This window comes from Siniperca chuatsi, linkage group LG12 (genome assembly GCF_020085105.1).
Source record: "Siniperca chuatsi isolate FFG_IHB_CAS linkage group LG12, ASM2008510v1, whole genome shotgun sequence".
NCBI lineage: Eukaryota > Metazoa > Chordata > Actinopteri > Centrarchiformes > Sinipercidae > Siniperca > Siniperca chuatsi.
Window position 1 is genome coordinate 22,874,247 of NC_058053.1, and position 13,141 is coordinate 22,887,387.

Below are 13,141 nucleotides of genomic sequence, written 5' to 3' on the forward strand. Positions count from 1 at the left end.
GGATCTCTTACTCTTACATCTTTTGCTATAATAAACCTTTTTTGCTTTGTCCAGGCTGTTTACAAGGAAGATCTGAAGATGATGCAGGGTATTGGATGGGTGCCTATAGGTTCACTGGATGTCGAGAAGGTGAAGAAAGCTGGTGAGGTCCTGAGTGAAATAAAGTATCGCCAGCACCCAAGCAACTTCAAATTCAAAAGCACCACTGAAGACATGCCTATGGTGCTGGCTAAGGCCAACGCTCAGGTTGTGAACAAGGTATTTACCATATTTTGCAGTTGCTGCCCCAACATTTTATTGTGTTTTATATTTATGCTGTTTTTTTTTCAGAAACTAACACTTAACAAAACTGACTTTAAGCATAGAGTAATTGATTCAGTTTTTTTATGTTTTTTATGTTTTTTCTGTTATTTAAAAACACAAGGAAGGCAGATAACATGGCAATAAAGTGGATCATTTTATTAAATAAGATTTGACCTTGTTTAATAGATGAGTGTAATTTACTTGAAACAGGCTATTTAATTGTAGAGTAATATTAAATCCAAAATATAAAAAATTATCCTGTGTCCAAAAATTATCCTGTGTTGTTTCTTTCACATGAAGCGAAAGTTTCAGCCATCAATGCAAACAACAACAGTGATAAAGGACAACCTTGTTTTGTGCCTCTACTTAAAGAAAAGAAATCTGAGAGTGACCCTTTTGTGATGAATGCTGCCTTGGGGATTTGTTATACAGTATAGTTCTAATCCATTCAATATAATTTGGATCCAATTTGAATGCGTACAAAACTAAGAAAAAGTTCGAGCTGACTCAAAAACCTTCTCTGCCTGACTAGAGTCAGCATAATAAATCACATTCAGGTGTGGTCTATTGTTATCAGCAAAACATTTGTCTAAAATCGGTTTTGATTTAATTATAAATGAATGCTAATGAAATCGTCTAAATGTTTTATTTTTTTTGTATGGAAACTAAACAAAAAAATGTACTTTACAGAAAGCTTACATTCAAGCCTGGGAGAAAGACAAGACTACCGTTCATGTCATGCCTGATGCCATGGATATTCTACTGGCCAAAGCAAACAAAGTCAACTACAGTGTGGTTAGTCCTTCTCAAAAATGTTCTTAAAAAAGTCAAGTTGTCATAGCTTTTGAAACATCATACTTTATAATACACCACCATTTTCAGAAGATGCTTTAAGTTTTTTTGTATTTTTTTCCTTTATTCAGAAAATGTACAAGCAGGCAAATGAAGACGCCAAGAAGAAGGGATACGACCTGCGTAATGATGCCATTTCCATTATTGCAGCAAAGGCTTCCAGGGATATTGCCAGCGACGTAAAAATACTTTTTTATCCCACTCAATACAAATAGCACAAATAGTATTTCATTTAAAAATGTGAAAAACATGTCATTAAGTTTGATATCATGTTATTTTTTTGGCAGTGTATCTTTGTAAAATGGTTGCGTAATAGATTTGTTTTTTTGTATTGTAGTTTACTATTTCATGCTAACATTTCACTTTAGGTGAGAATTTATTCATTAACTACATGATTACATGCTTTATGTATACTGAAATTGATATGCAGCAAAATCTGAAAACAATATTGATACTAATATTATTGCTTTACAATAACCATGATGTTATGATCAGTTGTTTTGTTCCTCATTTGCAGTACAAGTACAAGACAGGATACCGTAAGCAGGTTGGCCACCATATCGGTGCCCGCAGCATCCAGGACGACCCTCTGCTCATGCTGGCTCTGAACTCAGCCAAGATTGCCAGTGATTTCCTGTACAAGAAGGACTTCAACAAATCCAAGACCAAGTTCAACCTTCCAGTGGACATGATGGCCTTTGAACTGGCCAAGAAGAACCAAATTCAGGTCAACCACGCCAACTACATCACCCGCCTCCACAACTGGACTTGTCTGCCAGACTCCAGTGATGTTGTCCAGGCCAGACATGCATATGACATACAGAGCGATGTGAGTATGAATTTTTTAAATTAATATTGAAGGAAGTTATCATGTTTATGGATTTATATTTCTTTCATCATAATAAACCTTTTTTGTTTTGTCCAGGCTGTTTACAAAGAAGATCTGAAGATGATGCAGGGTATTGGATGGGTGCCTATAGGTTCACTGGATGTTGAGAAGGCAAAGAAAGCTGGTGAGGTCCTGAGTGACATAAAGTATCGTCAGCACCCAAGCAACTTTAAATTCAAAAGCACCACCGAAGACATGCCTATGGTGCTGGCTAAGGCCAACGCTCAGGTTATGAACAAGGTATGAAATCATCAATCCTCAAAGTGCTGTTAGGTGTAAATGATACAAAATGACTAAGTTGAACTACTTATACTGATATGATAAGGAAATTCTCCTTTCATAAAAATACATTCTTGCAGAGTTCATAATATGAATAAGCTCTCATATTGTTGTTTTCTGACTGCAGAATGCCTATGTTGAAGCTTGGCAGAATGAGAAGATGAAGATCCACATTATGCCTGATGCTATGGATGTTCTTCTAGCCAAAGCAAACAATGTCAACTACAGCTTGGTAAGTCAAGAATTAAACATATAAAGGTAAAGCAACTCTGATGCATGGATTACTTTAAATTAGGGATCGAAGATATGCTATATTAATTAGAATATGTTTCTGTTATCAATACATATATATCTAATTATCACTCAGTCCTACTTACAATGTATTTATTTCTGTGGGGCATTTGTGTTTGGTTACAGAAAAAGTACAAACAGGCAAATGAAGATGCAAAGAAAAAGGGCTACGATATGCGCAATGATGCCATTTCCATCATCGCAGCCAAGGCTTCCAGGGACATTGCCAGTGATGTAAGCTGTTGGATTTTACCAATGATAAACAGTTACCATACATTTATTACTGTACATGTAACCATGGAACTTTCTTTTTCATTTTTCTTCCAGTACAAGTACAAGACAGGATACCGTAAGCAGGTCGGCCACCACATTGGTGCTCGTTGCATCCAGGACGACCCTCTGCTCATGCTGGCTCTGAACTCAGCCAAGATTGCCAGTGATTTCCTGTACAAGAAGGACTTCAACAAATCCAAGACCAAGTTCCACCTTCCAGTGGACATGCTGGCCTTTGAACTGGCCAAGAAGAACCAAATTCAGGTCAACCACGCCAACTACATCACCCGTCTCCACAACTGGACTTGTCTGCCAGACTCCAGTGATGTTGTCCAGGCCAGACATGCATATGACATACAGAGCGATGTGAGTATGAATCCTTGAATTTATACTATGGAAAGTTTTCATGTTTATAAATGTATATTTTTAAAGTTTTGGAACATCTTTTACTATAATAAACCTTTTTTGCTTTGTCCAGGCTGTTTACAAGGAGGATCTGAAGATGATGCAGGGTATTGGATGGGTGCCTATAGGTTCACTGGATGTCGAGAAGGTGAAGAAAGCTGGTGAGGTCCTGAGTGAAATAAAGTATCGCCAGCACCCAAGCAACTTCAAATTCAAAAGCACCACTGAAGACATGCCTATGGTGCTGGCTAAGGCCAACGCTCAGGTTATGAACAAGGTATGAAATCATATTCAAAGAATCATTTTGTATAATATCAAACAACTCTATCAACTACAAATGGATATGATAAGGAAAATATTTTATCAAAAAAATGCAAACTTGCAGAGGTCATAATGTAAATAAATTCTCATATTGTTGGTTTCTGTGTCTGCAGAAAGCATACCTTGAAGCCTGGGAGAATGAGAAGATGAAGATCCACATCATGCCTGATGCTATGGATGTTCTTCTAGCCAAAGCAAACAATGTCAACTACAGTTTGGTAAGTGCAAAGTTAAATAGTTATGGTGGTACAGCAACTCTTATTTATGGATTACTTTCAATGGTAAATTTATATACGTAACGTCTCTGGGGTGGTTGTGTTTGTTTACAGAAAAAGTACAAACAGGCAAATGAAGACGCCAAGAAGAAGGGATATGATATGCGCAATGATGCCATTTCCATTATCGCAGCCAAGGCTTCCAGGGACATTGCCAGTGATGTAAGTGTTTCATTTAATTGAAAAGTGTCAAGTCACAGTTAATTGTAATAATATTTATATTCTAAATGTAATGTGCATTTTACTATAGGAAACTAATTATATTTTACCAAAAGAGTATAGTAAATTTAATCATTTTGTTTTGCACGTTGTACAAAATGTGTGTGTGTAACTGTTAACAAACAATATTATTTAATATTTCTTCCAGTACAAGTACAAGACAGGATACCGTAAGCAGGTTGGCCACCACATTGGTGCTCGTTGCATCCAGGACGACCCTCTGCTCATGCTGGCTCTGAACTCAGCCAAGATTGCCAGTGATTTCCTGTACAAGAAGGACTTCAACAAATCCAAGACCAAATTCAACCTTCCTGTAGACATGCTGGCCTTTGAACTGGCCAAGAAGAACCAGATTCAGGTCAACCACGCCAACTACATCACCCGCCTCCACAACTGGACTTGCCTGCCAGACTCCAGTGATGTTGTCCAGGCCAGACATGCATATGACCTACAGAGCGATGTGAGTGTAGCTTCCCTGATAATTTGTTTCATGTCCATGCTACCAAGAATGTCAGGAATTGAATTTTGTGTTACTGCGCTTCATAGGCTGTCTACAAAGCTGACCTGAAGTGGCTCCAGGGCTTGGGCTGGGTCCCCATTGGCTCACTTGAGGTGGAGAAAGCCAAGAAGGCTGGAGAAGTCCTGAGTGAGAGGAAGTACCGCCAGCACCCCAGCACTGTTCCCTTCACCAGCACCACAGATGCCATGAACATCGTACTGGCAAAGAATAATGCTTTGACCATGAACAAGGTAGAATTCTTTCTTTTTTTGGTAAAATACAAATGTATTTTTTAGTGAAAGGGCTTATAGTACATAACAGTTAACTTGATTTGCAATTGAGAGCGCTCTCTGGAGATCTCTTAAGTCAATACCATCTATTAACACTGGGATTATTTGTGGTTTGTTCCAGCGTCTCTACATCGAGGCATGGGAGAAGGACAAGACCAAGCTGCACATCAACCCTGATACTCCTGAAATCATCCTTTCACAGCAGAATGCTATCAACATGAGCCGGGTGAGTATAATTCTTATTGCACATGACAAGAAGATGGCCCCTGCCTTATCTGTTGTGATCCTGGCTGTTTCTATTGTCAACAAGATAGGTTCTTGTGTAGAAGGTGTGACAATCTTTTAACTAATTAAAATAATTTTCACAGAATTTGGAAACCTGCTTGTTGGCAGTTGTGTGTACTTATTAACCACCTTAATCCTCATTCAGATTACTCTTGAATTAGCAGATGAGATTCTTACAGTGGATTCTACAAATGTGATCCCTTGAGCAATGTCCTACTGCAAACCTTACCAGCCTTTTCTTAAGTGCCACAATTAGACATCCATTTGTTAAAACAGTTAACAAAAGTATTCATATATGTCTTTACTTTTCAGAAACAATACAGACAAGGTTATGAGGCCACCATCCAAAAAGGCTATTTCCTCCCTGTGGATGCAATCTCTGTCAAGTCTGCTAAGGCCTCGAGGGGCATCATCAGTGACGTGAGTGACTCATACTGTACCATGTATCTGTTTAAATGATTGACACACTGGTATTAGACATAATGTGAGAGACGTTCTAGTTGTAACATAAAACAATTTCTGCTGATATCATCAGTATAAGTACAAGACGGGATACCGTAATCAGGTCGGCCACCACATCGGTGCTCGCTGTGTACAAGATGACCCTCTGATCATGCTGGCTCTGAACTCAGCCAAGATTGCCAGTGATGCCCTGTACAAGAAGGACTTCAACAAATCCAAGACCAAGTTCAACCTGCCAGTCGACATGCTGAGTCTTGAGCTGGCCAAGAAATGCCAGATCCAAGTCAACCACGCCAACTACATCACCCGCCTGCACCAGTGGACTTGTCTGCCAGACTCCAATGACGTTGTCCAGGCCAGGAAAGCCTACAATCTTCAGAGTGATGTGAGTCCTTCTGTGACATATTCAACTGATTTCAACATATCATGCCATGCCGACTGTGCTTATGTTCTTTAATATTACATTTATACGCTTTTCCCAACAGGCTGTATACAAAGCTGACATGGATGAGGTCATAGGCATAGGATGGGTCCCCATTGGTTCACTTGATGTGTTGAAGGCCAAGAATGCTTCAAAAATTCTCAGCGACCGTCTCTACAGGCAGAAACCAGACAAACTGAAATATAAAAGTGACATGACTTCCATGTCCATGGTCTTAGCCAAAGCAAATGCTGAAATCATCAACAAGGTAAAGAAAATCATATCCCTCTTTTACAATTTGTGCACATTTGTTCAATGTTTTCCTGGTGATTACAATTTGTGTTTTTTTTTTCTTTTTCTGTTTCTCATCACAGAGAAACTACATTGCTGCTTGGGAAGCTGACAAGGTTAAGAATCATGTAATCCCTGACCTACCTGAGCTTTTGCTTTCTAAAGCTAATGCTTACAACATCAGCAAGGTAAAATTGGTCTGTTTTGACTTGATCTAGTATTCTACATCCATGTCAGTAAATATCAGTGTTATAAGCATCATGATTTTCATTTTATAATTAATATATAATTTCATTTATTTTTTAGAAAATATACAGGGAAGGTGTTGAGAAGATCTTCAGAAAGGGCTACGACCTTAAGGCCGATGCTGTCTCTGTTGTTGCTGCCAAACATGGAAGAGACATCATCAGTGATGTAAGTAACATATCAATGAATGCTTTTCTCTCTGATAGTGACTTGTGCTTATTTGTACAGTATTATGTTAATTATCACTTCACTCTTTCTCTCTACACAGTACAAATACAAGACTGGGTACCGTAAGCAGGTTGGTCACCACATTGGAGCCCTCAGCATCCATGACGACCCTCTGATCGTGCTGGCTCTGAACTCAGCCAAGATTGCCAGTGATGCCCTGTACAAGAAGGACTTCAACAAGTCCAAGACCAAGTTCCACCTTCCAGTCGACATGCTGAATCTTGAACTGGCCAAGAAATGTCAGATCCAAGTCAACGATTTCAACTACAGAACTCATCTGCACAACTGGACCTGCCTACCTGACTCCAATGATGTCGTCCAGGCCAGAAAGGCCTATGACCTGCAGAGTGATGTGAGTAATGAGGATTTCTCATGTGTTTCCTGAACACTGCAAGGATACTTTCAAACAGAAAACTCAATGTGACTCCCATTTTCCTCCTTCTGTGACTAGGCTGTGTACAAGGCTGACATGGAATGGATCAAGGGAACAGGTTGGGTGCCAATTGGTTCACTTGATGTGGAGAAAGCCAAGAAAGCAGGAGAGATCCTGAGTGATAGGAAGTACCGTCAGCCTCCCAGCAACTTCAAATTCACTGCCAAAACAAGTGACATGCCATATGCTCTTGCTCTGGCCAATGCCCAGATCATGGACAAGGTAGAAATATCATGACTTATTTAATGTTATTTCTTTGTATTTTATTGTTTTTTGCATTATTATTTTTGTTAAATTTTTTGGGGGGGTATTCTGAAAGTATTATACTAAATCTTTGGCAAAATTGTTCAGCATTTCCCTTTGTTTGACACCAAAGAGGATAATTTATATTAGACAAAGCTGTGTTTTCTTTATAATAATGTTCCGTGACTCAGATAAAGTCACGCCTCACCAAACCGTGTTAATCTGCTGTTTACAGAAAGCATATATTTCTGCCTGGGAGAATGATAAGACCAACCTTCACATCATGCCTGACACCCCAGAGATCATCCTGGCCAAGCAGAATAAATTAAACACCAGTCTGGTAATGCAGAGCGTCTTCATGTAGTTGTATAACCATAGTACATCACAGATTATTATCATGTCAGTAATTGTTAACTTGCTTTATGTACCTTAATCCATTACTTGTGCTAAAGTTTAAAGAATGAATGGCATTGTCATGTAATTTTTGACTTTTTAATCACATGTAAAGGAAATTGTCTGCTCCATAGGTATTATGGTGTATAGCACACAGTGTATATATCAGACACCCTAACAACATCATTCTTGTTTCCCCAGAAACATTATCGTGAAGGCTTTATGGACACCATAAACAAAGGGTACTTCCTTCCCAAAGATGCAATTTCTGTTTTATCAGCCAGGGCTTCCCGAGACATCGTCAGTGATGTAAGTCTGTACCTCTCTTTTAAACATTTTCATATTCCCTTAACTTCTTAATTTTATAACCTGAATTCTTCTGCAGATTTTTCTTTATTTCACTGCCGTGGTTTGTATTATGAAACTAATCAAAATATTTCTATCCCAAATTTTCAGTACAAATACAAAGCTGGTTTCCGCAAGCAATGTGGACATCATATTGGTGCCCTGAGTGTTAACGATGACCCACTAATTATGCTGGCCGCTCATGCAGCCAAGATCTCCAGTGACAACATCTATAAGAAAGAATTCAACAAGACCAAGACCAAGTACCACCTGCCAGTAGACATGCTGACAATTGAACTTGCCAAGAAATGCCAGCAGCAAGTGAATGACTTCAACTACAGAACTCACTTACACCAGTGGACCTGCCTACCAGACTCCAGTGATGTGGTTCAGGCTAGAAAGGTCTACAACTTACAGAGTGATGTAAGTACATGTAAAGTTTAGCAGGCTCGTGGAGAGTTGATGAAGTAAGAGAGGATTGTTTGGAGTTTGTTGTTAGCTCTTATCCTACTCTTACTGCCACACCAAAAAGCGTAATACCATAGTGGAAAATGTCTCAAGTTACTATGTTTTCTTGACCATGGAAACACATTCTTAGGGTTGTTGGAGTCTGTATGTTTGTTAGTTTCATAGCCATTCAGATCACTCCCATCTTTTGGAACCTAGAGCTGCATCCAACAATTTATTTATTTTTTTTTTGGGACATCCTGCAGTCAGACAAAAACAAAACCTACAAAAACAAAAACATAACGGTATTTGGTGGGGTGAAAACTGATATTTGTTTTTTAGGCCGTATACAGAGCTGATCTGGAGTGGCTGAGAGGATGTGGCTGGTCACCTCAGGACTCTGTGGACGTCATCAAAGCTAGAAATGCCCAGACTATTCTCAATGACAGGCTCTACCGCCAGCCCCCAAGCACTGTGAAGTTTACCAGCATTGTCGACCTCCCGGCTATTGTCTTGTCCAAGCAAAACGCTGACAACATCAGTGATGTGAGTAATAGCATCTTTCGGCATGCTAAATGCTTTCTCTAGTGAATTTGAAACTTAACACTAAATATTTTGAACAAATATCTGTATAAATGAGGGCATCAAAATAAAGAAGTTAATGTTCTTGTTTTTTCTTGTTTGTTTTTTTTCTTTCTGACAGAGGAAATATAAGGAAGTCTGGGATAAAGACAAGCTCAGCATTCACCTGCCACCTGACACCCCCACCTTTGAACTGTCCAAGGCCAATGCTATCAACATCAGCAATGTAAGTTTGTATTATTACAAGCACTGTATCAGGTCAACCTATGTTGAAATGCTTAAAACCTGACATAGATGTCTTAAAAGTATATAAATATCTCATTCGTTAAAATGTATTATTCAATCAGTACATGATAACTATGATTTCGATGTGCTGACACCATGTTTTACAGTCTTTTTGATCATACTTCTTGTTCTGTGCAGAAACTGTACACAAAGACATGGGATGACCAGAAGGCCAAAGGCTACCATATCAAGGAGGATGCTATCTCTGTGCTGAAGGCTAAAGCTTCCAGAGATATCATTAGTGACGTAAGAAAAAAAAATATGGATATGGTTTAAATACAACAGATTCGTAAATAAGATACTTTATGACGTTTCATCCACCTTTCGTCTCTTCTCTTTTAGTACAAGTACAAAGGGGCATACCGTAAGCAGGTCGGCCACCACATCGGTGCTCGCTGTGTACAAGACGACCCTCTGATCATGCTGGCTCTGAACTCAGCCAAGATCGCCAGTGATGCCCTGTACAAGAAGGACTTCAACAAGTCTAAGACCAAATTCAACCTGCCAGTGGACATGCTGACACTTGAGCTCGCCAAGAAATGCCAGATCCAAGTCAATGACTTCAACTATAGAACTTATTTGCATCAGTGGACTTGTCTGCCAGACTCCACTGATGTGGTCCAAGCCAGAAAGGCCTACGATCTGCAGAGCGATGTAGGTTTATAGTAGTGCTCGTGGATAGTATTCTTGGCTCTTTTGATGATATGTATACTGTATACTCCTGTTTTAACACGTAAACAAACCTGCCTGTTTTGTTTCCTTAGGCTGTGTACAAAGCTGATTTGGAGTGGTTACGTGGATGTGGATGGATTCCACATGAGAGTGTGGATGTTATTAAGGTGAAGAATGCACAGAAGGTCCTGGCTGATGTAAGTGTGACTACAATTTTACTTTAAAAAAAAAAGTCAAATCAGTAAAATCAGACATTTATATTTATTAGAATTTATTTAAGCCAGAAAAATTTCACATGCATCTTTAGTGCATTTTCTTAATTATTGTTCTTACATATTTTTCTTGCTGTTTTACAGAGAGGCTACCGTGTCAAGTTGGATGATCAGAAATTCACAGTTCCGACTGACAGAGTCGACTTGGTCTGTGCCAAGAATGCTGCTGAGGTCCTCAATGAGGTGAGGATGACTCTCTGCTATTCTGTTTGGATATATTTTGAGTCTTCTCTTCAGTTAAACCACCTGACAGAATAGTAGCAATGGCAGATCTTAGGTTTTTTTGGTAACTTAAATTTAACTTCTCACTCTGCTCAGGCCAAATATCGTGAGGCCTGGCACCAGGACAAGACCAAATACTCACTGGTGGACACTCCAGGTCTTGCCACAGCCAGAGAGGTGGCTAAGAACGTTCACCCGGTAAGATGACTCCTCATGGGAGGTATTTGCTACATATTTCAATTCAACAATACTTTGTCCTGTACCAATTTTATCCTCTGTTTTTATCAGCTTAAACAATACATCATCATAAACCTATAATAACTATTTCCATTTCTTGCAGAAACTGTACACCAAAGATTGGGATAAGGTCAAAGCCACGGGCTACTTCATGCCTGGAGATGCTGTACCAATCAAGCAGTGCATCCTTACGTCTAAAGTGCAGAGTCAAGTGAGTAGTGGGACGATGTTGCATCTGTTCCTTTCATAATAAGAACACTGTGAACAAGTTGTTCTTAAATTAACTGAGAGCATGGCAATATAGAGATAATGATTTCTGTTTGTCCTGTAGCACAAGTACCTTGAAGGATACCGTAAGCAGGTTGGTCACCACATCGGAGCCCTCAGCGTCCATGACGACCCTCTGATGATGCTGGCTCTGAATTCAGCCAAGATTGCCAGTGATGCCCTGTACAAGAAGGACTTCAACAAGTCCAAGACCAAGTTTAAACTGCCAGTGGACATGCTGCAGTTTGAACTGGCCAAGAAATGCCAGAGGCAAGTAAATGATGACAACTACAGAACCCGCCTGCACCAGTGGACCTGTATGCCCGACTCCAACGATGTCATCCAGGCCCGCAAAGCCTATGAACTTCAAAGCGATGTGAGTGCTGATCATACCAACCTAGGACTTATTTATCATATTCATAAAATATATTGACAGAAACTTCTATTTTAACTTCCTAATATGTATCTTGGTTTCTGTCTTCAGTATGTGTATAAGGCTGATATGGAATGGATTCGTGGCTGCGGCTGGGTGGCAGCTGACTCTGTTGACCACGTCAAGGTCAAGAAGGCCCAGGAGATTCTTAACGAAGTATGTTAACTATATTACATTTAGTATTTTGATTTGGCTATTTTTCTTTTAGCACGTTCTGCCCATTTTTGTGTCAGATCATTGTGTCTCACCTTGATACTGTAATTTTACTTGCAGAGGCTCTACAAGAAGAATGCCAAAGAAGGCTTTGGAAAATTCACCCTGATTGTGGACCGCCCAGAGATTGTCTTGGCAAAGATAAATGCTGCCAACCTCAGTGATGTATGTAAAAAGCTTCATTTAAACTGCTAAATTTTGAGATGCATATTAATAAATAATAATCAAATCCAAAATCAAAATTCTGTTGTTTTCTTGCTACTATAGCTGAAGTACAAAGAGACCTTCAATGCAGAAAAGGGTCATTACATTGGTTCAGATGACACTCCTCAACTGGCCCATAGCAGGGAGATGGCTAAGAACATCAGTGAGGTAATGTAAAACATTTAGCAAATTCATTAATTTCTTCATTAATTTATGATATTTGTTGACTGCATATCACATATTCTATCAGCCTTTTCTTAAGATATGTTCCTTCTTTGTGTGATTTTAGAAACAGTACAAACTGCAATGGGATGAGTCGAAGGCTACAGGCTACCAGCTGAACCATGAATACATCCCACTTCTCAGCGGCAAGAAGGGCAGGGAGATTGCTAGTGATGTGAGTATCTTTATCTACTTTTTTATAGTAGTCAGTGCTGATAAGGCAAAAGCACATGGAATCATGTTCTCGTCTTTCAGCATGTAAACAATATTGAGACTTTTATTATTCTGGATCCTACTAGGTCAAGTATAAGGATGTCCATGAGAAGTGCAAGGGTCACTACATGGCTGGGACTCTGGTAGACTTCCCTGAGGTGATGCGCTGTGGAGAGCAGGAGAAGAGCAAGCCACTGGTAAGATATTGATAATAGTTTGTCCATTTATTCCATACATATCAAGGCATTGTAATACTTTTGCAAAGACAGTGGTAGAAGAAGTATTTAGCTTCTTTATTTAAGTAAAAGTACTAAAACCACACTGTAAAAATAAGTAAAAGTCCTATTATGAAAATGCTACTTAAGTAAAAGTATGTTAGTATACTCAGTAAATTTTTTTAAAGGTCCAGTGTGTAACATTTAGGAGGAGCTATTTATAAGTATGTTTTCACCTGAAAATAAGAATCGCTGTGTTTTCATTACCTGAAAATAAGCCCTTTATATCTACATAGGGAGCGGGTCTCCTTCCAAGGAGGTCACCATGTTGCACCGCCATGTTTCTACAGTAGCCCAGAACGGACAAACCAAACACTGGCTCTAGATAGGGCCATTCATGTTTTTTGCGAGCTT

The 13,141-nt window shown here is 39.3% G+C and overlaps 1 protein-coding gene across 27 annotated transcripts in view; it reads left to right on the top strand.

The window, feature by feature from the left end:
• neb (nebulin) overlaps positions 1 to 13,141 on the top strand; it is a 67,811-nt gene that overhangs the window by 21,239 nt on the left and 33,431 nt on the right. For 26 of the 27 annotated variants that reach the window (XM_044215772.1, XM_044215776.1, XM_044215769.1 and 23 more), the window contains 38 exons: positions 55 to 258; positions 994 to 1,098; positions 1,227 to 1,334; positions 1,673 to 1,984; positions 2,081 to 2,284; positions 2,451 to 2,555; positions 2,741 to 2,848; positions 2,942 to 3,253; positions 3,366 to 3,569; positions 3,727 to 3,831; positions 3,943 to 4,050; positions 4,256 to 4,567; positions 4,654 to 4,857; positions 5,018 to 5,122; positions 5,494 to 5,601; positions 5,717 to 6,028; positions 6,129 to 6,332; positions 6,439 to 6,543; positions 6,662 to 6,769; positions 6,870 to 7,181; positions 7,281 to 7,484; positions 7,741 to 7,845; positions 8,100 to 8,207; positions 8,355 to 8,666; positions 9,033 to 9,236; positions 9,394 to 9,498; positions 9,696 to 9,803; positions 9,900 to 10,211; positions 10,322 to 10,426; positions 10,586 to 10,684; positions 10,820 to 10,921; positions 11,064 to 11,171; positions 11,292 to 11,603; positions 11,712 to 11,816; positions 11,934 to 12,038; positions 12,141 to 12,245; positions 12,367 to 12,474; positions 12,599 to 12,709. In XM_044215772.1, coding sequence (XP_044071707.1) covers positions 55 to 258; positions 994 to 1,098; positions 1,227 to 1,334; positions 1,673 to 1,984; positions 2,081 to 2,284; positions 2,451 to 2,555; positions 2,741 to 2,848; positions 2,942 to 3,253; positions 3,366 to 3,569; positions 3,727 to 3,831; positions 3,943 to 4,050; positions 4,256 to 4,567; positions 4,654 to 4,857; positions 5,018 to 5,122; positions 5,494 to 5,601; positions 5,717 to 6,028; positions 6,129 to 6,332; positions 6,439 to 6,543; positions 6,662 to 6,769; positions 6,870 to 7,181; positions 7,281 to 7,484; positions 7,741 to 7,845; positions 8,100 to 8,207; positions 8,355 to 8,666; positions 9,033 to 9,236; positions 9,394 to 9,498; positions 9,696 to 9,803; positions 9,900 to 10,211; positions 10,322 to 10,426; positions 10,586 to 10,684; positions 10,820 to 10,921; positions 11,064 to 11,171; positions 11,292 to 11,603; positions 11,712 to 11,816; positions 11,934 to 12,038; positions 12,141 to 12,245; positions 12,367 to 12,474; positions 12,599 to 12,709 — 6,363 coding nt within the window. The remainder of the gene's footprint in view (positions 1 to 54; positions 259 to 993; positions 1,099 to 1,226; positions 1,335 to 1,672; positions 1,985 to 2,080; positions 2,285 to 2,450; positions 2,556 to 2,740; positions 2,849 to 2,941; positions 3,254 to 3,365; positions 3,570 to 3,726; positions 3,832 to 3,942; positions 4,051 to 4,255; positions 4,568 to 4,653; positions 4,858 to 5,017; positions 5,123 to 5,493; positions 5,602 to 5,716; positions 6,029 to 6,128; positions 6,333 to 6,438; positions 6,544 to 6,661; positions 6,770 to 6,869; positions 7,182 to 7,280; positions 7,485 to 7,740; positions 7,846 to 8,099; positions 8,208 to 8,354; positions 8,667 to 9,032; positions 9,237 to 9,393; positions 9,499 to 9,695; positions 9,804 to 9,899; positions 10,212 to 10,321; positions 10,427 to 10,585; positions 10,685 to 10,819; positions 10,922 to 11,063; positions 11,172 to 11,291; positions 11,604 to 11,711; positions 11,817 to 11,933; positions 12,039 to 12,140; positions 12,246 to 12,366; positions 12,475 to 12,598; positions 12,710 to 13,141) is intronic. The other variant, XM_044215795.1, reaches the window with a different exon arrangement.